Source organism: Thrips palmi, unplaced genomic scaffold (assembly GCF_012932325.1).
Source record: "Thrips palmi isolate BJ-2018 unplaced genomic scaffold, TpBJ-2018v1 HiC_scaffold_11, whole genome shotgun sequence".
In the NCBI taxonomy this organism is placed as follows: domain Eukaryota; kingdom Metazoa; phylum Arthropoda; class Insecta; order Thysanoptera; family Thripidae; genus Thrips; species Thrips palmi.
Window position 1 is genome coordinate 8,125,135 of NW_023144622.1, and position 10,320 is coordinate 8,135,454.

The 10,320-nt window shown below is 48.8% G+C and overlaps 2 protein-coding genes across 2 annotated transcripts in view; both read right to left on the reverse strand.

The window, feature by feature from the left end:
- Window positions 1-234: 234 nt before the first annotated feature.
- LOC117639222 (deoxyhypusine hydroxylase-like) lies at window positions 235-2,138 on the reverse strand. The gene is made up of 3 exons (XM_034374679.1): window positions 1,759-2,138; window positions 1,261-1,578; window positions 235-1,174 (listed from the first exon to the last, which is right to left on the reverse strand). Exons 1-3 carry the CDS (start codon window positions 2,036-2,038, stop codon window positions 867-869), a joined length of 906 nt encoding a protein of 301 aa, XP_034230570.1. The 5' UTR covers window positions 2,039-2,138; the 3' UTR covers window positions 235-866.
- A 534-nt stretch (window positions 2,139-2,672) lies between these two features.
- The window catches only part of LOC117639716 (nitric oxide synthase, salivary gland), a 47,997-nt gene continuing 40,349 nt past the window's right edge, over window positions 2,673-10,320 (reverse strand). The window contains 8 exon segments of the mRNA XM_034375592.1: window positions 2,673-5,666; window positions 5,847-5,963; window positions 5,965-6,066; window positions 6,508-6,671; window positions 6,847-6,968; window positions 7,438-8,170; window positions 8,615-8,744; window positions 9,116-9,321. Of these exon segments, the coding sequence (XP_034231483.1) occupies window positions 5,556-5,666; window positions 5,847-5,963; window positions 5,965-6,066; window positions 6,508-6,671; window positions 6,847-6,968; window positions 7,438-8,170; window positions 8,615-8,744; window positions 9,116-9,321 (1,685 nt within the window). The 3' untranslated portion in view covers window positions 2,673-5,555.

Below are 10,320 nucleotides of genomic sequence, written 5' to 3' on the forward strand. Positions count from 1 at the left end.
TTCTACATCTAGGTTCCCTTTCGAAGAGCCGCGCCTTCAAGGTAAGCCACCCTTTTGACACGCTGCTGCGGCGGAAACCGTAAGCTCCCAGCCGAGATTTGCACACGGGCCTGCGACCGTGCGCTTAATAACTTAAGTTATTTCTAGGCTTTTGAACTTAAGAAAATGAAAGTAAAATGATGGACTTAGACCCCATTTTGCAATAATTTATTTCTAAAAAAATGACAAACCTCAAACGTGTAAATGTTGTATTGTCTTGTTCATTCGTCCATTTTTGGTACAGTACAGCAACATTGTCACAATATACAAAAACACCTTTTACAAAAATTAAAATCGGAAACATTAGCACACCTTTTACAAAAATTAAAATCGGCAACATTATCAAGTAGAGCACACCTTTTACAAAAATTAAAATCGGAAACATTATAGCAATCAAGAGAAAGTCAATTCTTCCAGAGAGCTCTTTATCTTATTTTCTTTCTATCAGAGATCCCAATCATTTGTTTTAACATTAAAAAACATACTGTGTTGTCCACTTTCGTAATTAGAATTGAAGAGAGGAAAAATCGTTTTTTTTTTTCTACATTAAGACATAGATTTCATGATATTTTAAGATTAGCAAAATACTGCCTGCCTTTTCCTCCAGCATCCTTATGTAATGACCGACAAAAATAACACTCATATCATCCATACCATCCCCATCATCCCCCAGACAAACCAAACACCCTTCTTATCCATGTCAAAGAAGACTCAAAGGGAAAAACTTATTGTATTAAGGAACATGTTACATAATATCACATAAAAGGACAAATTCATTCCATAGGTCTAGTAAAACTGCATTACGAAATGATGGTTTTGTATTTACATTACTGCACCGACAAAAGTGTGTTTGCATACTGGAATTCAGGGCTGTTTTCATACTCACACATGTCAAGTGCAATCACGCAACTTTCACTTACAACCCGTTTCTCATCATTCAAATGTTTTTTCAACTCTGCATTACAAACATCAGTGGCAATTGCTCCCAGAGCTTCTGCACATTCATGTCTTACCATTTCATTCTCACTCTTATCTGCAAGGCTTTCTAAAAGGGCGGAAACAGATACAGGATCTTGGAGCTGTCCGAGCACAAAGGCAACCTCATGTTTAAAGAGGGCACTACCAGACTTCAGCCCTGAAAAAGACAGAGGCATGGGATATAGATATGAGATTGACCAAGTAGTGACCAAATAGGTACAGAGCAAATCGATTGGTACCTACCATCAGCTAAAGCTAAAACAGCATCTTCTGAACGAAGATTACGAAGAGCAAACATTGCACGATAACGATTGAAGAGAGATTCATTTTCGTTCAATAACATATCCCTCAACTTGTTCACATCTGTCTCTTCTGATGGTGGAGTAGGATCAACAGACTGATAAGGATTTTCTTTAAGCCCGTCTTCAGTATGCTTTTCAAGCCATGACAAGCGATCTAAAGCCAGAGTGCACGTTTCAGCCACTTCAACTATGGGATCGTTTTTAAATTCTTCGAGGATTGCTCGAACATCAGGCGCAGCAAGAGCGCCTAAAGCTTCACCTGAAAAAGACAACACAAAAGAGTTGGTTGAGTGGGATCAAAAAGACTTCACCTGTCAGTTTGCGAACTAAATAGACCTCCGAACAGGTTTTGTAGATTTTGTGGAGGAAACTAATTTCATTGTAATTTGAGGTTATTGGTGTCCATGAGCTTCCACAAACCAGGCAAAGAAGTCCTTACCCGCTTCATGTCGAACCATGGGTTCTTGGGAAACATCCCGCAGAACAGAGATGAGTGTAGGGATGGCAGCATGATCCTGCATCTGTCCTAAGCAATATGCCAGTTCATGTTTGAGCAGAGCAGACGAATCTGAGAAGCACTGCTTGATGCACTCCTGTGCAATGGGACCGCCAATATTGCGCAAAGTAAACAGCGCTCTAAAACGCTCCTTGAGGGGACGGTCCGGGTCGTTCAGGACACCACCGATGCTTCTGATTTGAACGTCCGTAAAAGTACTCATGTTCACACGTCAAACTGCCGGACTTGCGACTTAACCTAACAACTCGTGTCGGCGGGTTTGTTGTTGTTGATGACGACGGGTCGGGTCGGGTAGGGGAGGGGGAAACAGTTGAGTACGAATGGAAGAGGAAGATGAGGAAGAAGCAGCGGGGAGTTCCCTCGTCCCCTCGCTGTCAGTTGGGTTGCCTAAGCTGCCGGCGTTCTGCGTCTGACTGGCTCGCAGACAATCAGAATCGTCGACCGTCTCGGATTTTGCCTAATTTGATGTGGAATGTCGTCTAGAGTGAAGTAAGTGCCTGCTCGTCTTTGACGAGTTAAAACTTGGCGCAAATGGCTTTTTCCATCGCACTCGTTGAGTCCTAATGGGGTCGCGATTGGAGTGCGACGGTTTGCCTACTTCTCCCGTGCCTTCTGGCGGTTTTTGAAAATTTTCATTCAACCTTGGCCTCCCTTAATAATGAACCCTGAGATTCATTGCGACCTTCTAGTTTGACCACATCTTCAGGGACATCTAGCTAAGAATGGGATTTTGGTTTTCAGGTTGAGCAGTGTTTTATGTCCATTCGTATGTGCTGGTGATGGTGGCAATAAGAATGAAAGATCAGGAATTTGAAATAAAGGAATAAAAACATCAATCTTATTTGTGACTTAGCTTTAACCATGAGACCAGGGGTCTCATGCTTTAACATGATGTGGTAATACACTTATCAAAACTCCATAAAGCCAATTTGAAGAACTTATTCATAGGAACAAGAAGATTTGATACACAAATGTTGCAAACATAGTCACTACTTACAGGTCAGGTAATAACATTAGCACAAAGTAGCACTCACATATAGTACAATATCACAATGTGTTTTTTTTTCCTTTTTGTTTTCATAGAATGCCAACTCTATGCAGAACTTTGGCAAGAAGCTGTAGCAAAATTCTTACCTACATTAGTTAGCTTATGAAGTAAAAATCAACATCCTATGCTAACGTTTGCTTCAAAACCAGCAGATCCATAGTAGAATAAAAAACAACCAATTAGCCTTTAAGGACCCTTTTGCATATAAGAGAAAGAGAGTGGGTAATAGTAGTCATACTAGAACCATCATTTACCTCCTTGTTCGCATCTTACGCACAAACAAGCAACACGTGATAAAGTCTGCATTTTGTATTGCACAACCGAAGTAAATTGATCACATAAAATAGAGGCATTGATATTTAAAAATGGATTGAGGAAAAGCTACAAAAAGTACCTAAAAACTCATGATAGAGTATTGTAATTTTTAAAAAATGATATGAGGAGCTTTTGACTTTTGGCCTGAAGGCTAATAAAATATTAAATTATGTAGTGAGAGCTCATCAATCACAAGAAAAAATACTAACACAAATGAAAACACAGTTGGTTCTTATATATCAAAGAAGATAAGCTTGAAGATATTCAAAGCTGCAGTATATATTATATTTGTACTTAATTTCATATGTCCTTCAAAAAAATAAATGCTTACCTAATCACAGAGCAAGTTAAAATATTTGTATTAAGGATTTAATAACAAGAAGTATAATACAAATAGAAAACAAACATGCAACATACAATAGACTTCACAGGAAATTAGCCCCCCAAACAAATAGTAGAAAAATAGGATATAATGCGACATCGTGTTATGCAAAAATTTTAAAACATTCACCAGAAGACTCACACTCACGAATTCCTTGATCGGCATTCTCCCTTGCAAACACTCAATCGCTCAAATTCACCATGTCACAGCCAAACTACTTTTTATTTACATTTGAGTACGGAAGACATCTGCCACAATAAAAAGTGAAACCTTGCGTTGGCTCCTCAATAAGTCTTTAAACAAGAGACATATGTTAACTCAATGTGATTGTATTAAGGTGCCTGCACAGTTGAGGAGATGCAGCTCATTATCAGACATGACAGACCAACCAACTGGATGACTGACTGGAGTGCCGAGCCAGCTCTCGTAGTGACACCTTTATTTCTCCATTTCAAGCTACTGTTTGACCGTACATTGGCGCTTTGTTTCCAGAAACTTCAAAATCAGCTTTGCACTGAAGAATTTCTTATGTCTAAGGAATTCAATTGCAAGTATAGGCCATTAAGTTCACCCTTAAAGTGAAAGAGTCAGCTGATCCACTAATTATACTTAGTAACATTAAATGAATTATTATAGAGAACTTATTTTACCATTTAGAGAGAGGGAAAGTTTCAGTGCAAAATTTTTTTCAAAGCTTACTGCTGATAATGAAAAAGAGACAAAAACCTTTTCTCATTACACCCACTTGTTTAAGAGGAACAAACGCAGACTTGAGTGCATGCTCTGTTTTAATGCAGTTTGCACTACAGAGAACAATCATAATGTTAAAAAGAAAATAACAATTATTTAATAATTTTCTAAGAAGTAAAGTCGCTATCATGTGCTGGATGAGAAAGGTGAGATGGTGAAATGAACAGAATTAGGTAATTTTAATCAGAAGTAAACAATTAAAAAATGACATATGTACTAGACCTTAAAAATATATTACAATAGGTATTAGATGAATTTTGGGGATTTTGATCAAAGAGACAAAACAAAGGATACCTAGGAATATGAAGAAAAAGATTAAGACATTTTAATTACAGTTTAAGGACGCAAGGACTTTGTCAAGTATGATCAAATACCCCCTGCGTCATAGGTCTTCTGCCCAACCATATGTCCTGTACATATGAGAAATGGGGCTTTTGCAATTATCAAAGGACCTTTTGTGTTCTCAATGAGTTATTGCTACAGGGCCAGGTCAAAGATCTGAATATTAACTACCTAGATAAAGAAATAAAATATGAAAAAAATCTATCTACGCCGTTTATGTTACATTATTGAAGGTCCTCCAAACTAGAGAAACCCAGTTCCCAATTCTTCCCCGCTGCTCATGTTTTAAATATGATTAAGAAATTAGAGTCTCAGGCAATCCAGCCCTCTTGAAACGCACACAAAATAAAAATAAACTCAGCTACAAAGCCAATTGTTGTATACATAAAAAAAAGATAGACTTCGTAAATTGAAAACTCCAGATTCCTAAATTGTCAGGTATTCAAAATTATGGCATTTGTTGCATGAGTGAAGACCCAGTGCTCCAAATGAATTTCCAAAGATTGAACTAATTCCGACAATGCCCAAAGAGAACAAGCAGGACAAAGTCAGGACATAATGAGGTCTAAGGATGTCGGTTTTAAATCACAGCAGCGTCAAAGTGAGGCCATAATGAGGTCCAAGGATGTCATTTTGACATCCAAATGACATCCTTTGACTTCATCTGGTCTTCGATTCGACTTGCTGTTCTACTTGGGAGTCGTCGTGGCTCCAAACTGCCGGCTAGTCCGTGTTGAGGCGTTGCCTCTGGCTGCCGTGGAGTGCGTGGTGTCCGCCGGCGGCGGCGGTCCTGCCGGCCCTGCCGCGGAGGGGGGCGTCCTCTTGGTCGTGCTCGTCGTCCCGGAGCTCGCCCGCCTCCCCCGCCGAGCGGACACGCAACTTCTATTGGGACTGCGAGGCCATGCGGTTCCTGGCTGACTCGCGCGACCTGTTGTGCACCTCGGCCGTCCTCAGCGTGATGCCGAAGATGTCCTCGTGGTAGCGGTTCTCGTCCTGCCGGCAAAGAGCAAGACGTCAAGCACGAGCCCAGCAGACTGATTCCGAGAGTCGTTTTCGTCGCTCTGTCTCTCTCGCACCTGTGCGGGACGCCCCGTGAGTGCGAGAGAGACAGAGCGACGAAAACGACTCTCGGAATCAGTCTACTGCTGCGGGCTGGGCTTGGCTGGCACTCACCCTCAGCTTGAGCATGTAGCGCTCCACCTGCGCGTCCGTCATGGCGCCCCGCTCCTGGATGATGCCCTTGAGCGTCTGGTAGACGTGCTCCGCCATGGTGCAGTCGCCGCACACAAAGGGGGAAAAGGGGGTTGGCCGGGCCCTCCTGGGGCAAAACCAAAGGCCTTCCCGGGGTTTTTTCCCACGGGCCCCCGTGCGAATTGTAAGACTGCACGTAACGCTGCAACCCGCGCGTCAAGGGCCGCCGGAAATTTGCGACCAACTCATTTTTGAGCAGGTGGTCTGGGGCCAACCTATCTGGCCCGCCCTAACTGACAACGGGCCTGGGTCAAATCGTGCGGGTTTGCCCCCTTTAAATGTCAACGTGTATTCAGAACTCTAGTTAGAATGTGTCGGAACTGTCCCCGCGTCGTCAAGGGCCGCGGAAATGCGACGCAGGACTCGAGCCCCGTTCCGTTCGAGCTCAGTGGTACCACCTGAGTTGGGCCGAGCCCTATGAGTTCAACTGAGTCCTGGGTAAACTGGTGGGTTGGCTGGCGGGACCCAGAGCGAGCTGGAAGTCGCCAGAGCGGACGGGGACGCGGCTGTGTGCGTAGATACCCCGCGCAGGCATGCCGCGCGCGAGGGGTAGTGCCGCGGCGCGGCCGTCGCAGAGACTCACCTTGGGGATGCTCGGCTCCCTGGACAGCGCCAGGAACACCTGGTTCAGCACGCCGTCCTTGAGCATGCCGGCCTTCTCGTCCTTGTAGAGGTCCAGGGCGCGCTGGCGGCACCCGAAGAAGAGCCACATGGAGCCCACGGTGGGGTTCAGGTCCGCGGCGTGATCTGCGGGGGTTCCAGAGAGTGGTAGCAGACTGATTCCGAGAGTCGTTTTCGTCGCTGTGTCTCTCTCGCACTCATGGGGCGTCCCGTGTCGGTGCGAGAGAGACAGAGCGACGAAGACGACTCTCGGAGTCAGCCTAGGCGGAATGGCATGGGGTGTGTTCGCGGGCGTGCTTACCAGTGGCGGTGAGCTGGGCTTTGCGGTGGTGCCAGAAGCCCCGGAAGGGCGCCACCCCGGTGCCCGGGCCCACCATGATGATGGGCCGGCTCGTGTCCGCCGGCAGGTGGAAGCTGGGGGCGCTGCGGGCAAGGCGCGCCAACACATCGCATCAATAAAATTACCATCCCGACCGCAGCCCGCCGCAGCCTGCAGACTGATTCCGAGAGCCGCTTTCGTCGCTCTGTCTCTCTCGCACTCATGGGGCGTCGCGTATGGGTGTGAGAGAGACAGAGCGACGAAAACGACTCTCGGAATCAGTCTGCTGGCCTACACTGCCGCCGCACAGTGGGCCAGAAGACCGGCGCGCGGGCCGAAATTCCAGACGCATTTTGAGCTCCAGAGTCGCTAAATGGGACTCGAACCGAATGTGTGACCCCACCAATGGATTCCTCGTTCGGAGAGCAATCCATTGGTGGGTTCACACGTTCGGTTCGAGTCCTGTTTAGCGACTCTGGAGCTCAAAACGCGTCTAGAGTTTTGGCCGCCTGCGCCGGTTTTCCAGCCCACTGTGCGGCGTGCATTGAGACAGTACACTGCCGCCGCACTCACCTCCGCACGAACAGGTACACGTCGTCGCCGACGGTGGCGCGCTGCAGGTACGTGGAGCAGACGCCGAAGTGCTCGGGGCCGTCGCCGTCCTGGGTGCGGTACGTGACCACGGCGACGGTGAGGTGCACCTGGTCGCGCTGCACCAGCGGGCTGGACGAGATGGAGTAGAAGCGGGGCTGCAGCGTGGTGAGCTGCGCCACGAGCAGCGCGGCGGGCGGCCGCACCGACGGGAACTCCTCCAGCACCTCGAGGAGGTGGGGGAAGCGCCAGTGCCGCCAGTCCTCGTACGCGGCCGACTCGGTGGCCAGCAGCGTGAGCGCGCGCTGCTCGTCCGTGTCCGAGGCCTGCGTGGCCAGCCACTGCAGCAGCTGCGGCGTCGGCGGCGTCGTGACGTCCAGGAACCGCGACAGCAGCGTCCGCAGCGACACGCGCGGCAGGCGCGGGTGCGGCTCCCACGACTTGACCACGCCGTTGGACGTGTGGCTCTCCTTCTCCAGCTGCAGCTCCACCACCTTGTCCGGGTCGCACGGCTGCTGCAGGTGCGCGATGATGCCGTCCACCAGGTCCGGCCTGTTGATGGCGAAGACCCCCACGTGGTCGCCCGGCTGGTACTCCATCCCCGGCGCCTCCAGCTCCAGCTGCAGCGTCGCGCGGGACGCGTTGCTGCCGTGCAGGTTGCTGCGCCGCTTCAGCGGGCACGCGCGCACGCGCCGGTTGTGGCAGCGGGACAGTGCTTCAAAGAGAAACAGAAACAAGTTTTCATAGAAATTTTTAAAACTTAACGACGGTAAGGGTAAGTTGGGTAAGGGTAAGTTGGGTAAGGGTAAGTTGGGTAAGGGTAAGTTGGGTAAGGGTAAGTTGGGTAAGGGTAAGTTGGGTAAGGGTAAGTTGGGTAAGGGTAAGTTGGGTAAGGGTAAGTTGGGTAAGGGTAAGTTGGGTAAGGGTAAGTTGGGTAAGGTAAGTGAAGGGTAAGTTGGGTAAGGGTAAGTTGGGTAAGGGTAAGTTGGGTAAGGGTAAGTTGGGTAAGGGTAAGTTGGGTAAGAAAAGTACGGGGTAAGAAAAGTACGGGGCAAGAAAAGTACAGGGTATGAAAAGTACAGGGTAATAAAAGTACAGAGTGAGGATAGTAGTACGCCCCCTGTGGCCTACTACAGACATCTCGCGGCATCCCACTCACCCTGATCCAAGTCCTGCGGCTCGGCGTCGACGAACCGGATGCTGGACGGCGAGATGCTCTCGGACTTGAAGGCCATGGTGGCCTCCAGGAAGGAGTCGTCGTCGTCCAGGCAGAACGTCTCGCAGGCCACCTGCGAGGAAAGGGACCCGTCAAAGCTTAAATTCACCTAAATCAGCTCAACTTAAAAATTAAATTGACTCGAATTAACTCAAACACTAATGCCCAACGAAAGAAATTCCAATTCTGCGAAAGAAATGGCGCGAGCATAATACAAGTGTAGTTTTTCTTCGTATAACATTAGTTTTTCCGAGTTTTTCTTTAAAAAATGAAAATTCAAAACAAAAATTAATATTTTTTTCGTTTTGAAATATCATTTTTCAAGAAGGAATACTTCTCCGTAGCTTGCGCCAAAGTCAATGTATTATAGATCAATCAAAGTTCATTGAGAGACTTATACACTCTTAAGAATTGATTTGCTGCAAGAAACAAAACGGAACTCACGCTGAAGACTTCGGGCGCCCACTTCCGGAAGGCCTGCTCCTGGCCGCACATCTCGTCGCCGCACTCCATCTTGAGGAGGCGCTCGCCGCCCAGCTCGCCCAGCAGGTTGTCCACATACTGGCCGAACGCGCAGAAGTTGGGGTAGGCCGAGGAGCCCAGGGAGAACACGGCGAACCTGCACAGTGAGGGCGGCACAGTCAGAGCGACTCAGTCAGAGCGACGCTGTCAGAGCGACGCTGTCAGAGCGACGCTGTCAGAGCGACGCTGTCAGAGCGACACAGTCAGAGCGACGCAGTCAGAGCGACGCAGTCAGAGCGACACAGTCAGAGCGACGCGGTCAGAGTGACACAGTCAGAGCGACGCAGTCAGAGCGACGCAGTCAGAGCGACGCAGTCAGAGCGACGCAGTCAGAGCGACGCAGTCAGAGCGACACAGTCAGAGCGACACAGTCAGAGCGACGCGGTCAGAGTGACACAGTCAGAGCGACGCAGTCAGAGCGACGCTGTCAGAGCGACGCAGTCAGAGCGACGCAGTCAGAGCGACGCAGTCAGAGCGACACAGTCAGAGCGACACAGTCAGAGCAACTCAGTCAGAGTGACGCCGTCGGAGCGACGCTGCCAGAGCGACACAGTCAGAGCGACGCGGTCAGAGTGACACAGTCAGAGCGACGCAGTCAGAGCGACACAGTCAGAGCGACGCGGTCAGAGCGACACAGTCAGAGCGACTCAGTCAGAGCGACGCAGTCAGAGCGACACAGTCAGAGCGACGCAGTCAGAGCGACACAGTCAGAGCGACTCAGTCAGAGCGACGCAGTCAGAGTGACACAGTCAGAGCGACGCAGTCAGAGTGACACAGTCAGAGCGACGCAGTCAGAGCGACGCAGTCAGAGCGACGCAGTCAGAGCGACGCAGTCAGAGCGACGCAGTCAGAGCGACGCAGTCAGAGCGACACAGTCTAAGCGACGCAGTCAGAGCGACTCAATCAGAGTGACACAGTCAGAGTGACACAGTCAGAGCGACACAGTCAGAGCGACGCAGTCAGAGCGACGCTGTCAGAGCGACGCAGTCAGAGCGACTCAGAGTGACACAGTCAGAGTGACACACTCAAGCTAGACGCCCAGACTGGAGACGACGCTTGGGCCGCAAGGGTGGAGGGAACTGCTCTCACGTTCACCTGAGCCGCGTGTCGGAGAGTCTGAAACACCC

Bases quoted from the DNA above. Each gene is read 5' to 3' on its own strand.
- LOC117639222 (XM_034374679.1), bottom strand. From the start codon at position 2,038: ATGAGTACTTTTACGGACGTTCAAATCAGAAGCATCGGTGGTGTCCTG. The intron at 1,579-1,758 runs GTAAGGACTTCT...TGTCTTTTTCAG, and splicing joins CATGGTTCGACATGAAGCGG to GTGAAGCTTTAGGCGCTCTT. The intron at 1,175-1,260 runs GTAGGTACCAAT...TGTCTTTTTCAG, and splicing joins TGTTTTAGCTTTAGCTGATG to GGCTGAAGTCTGGTAGTGCC.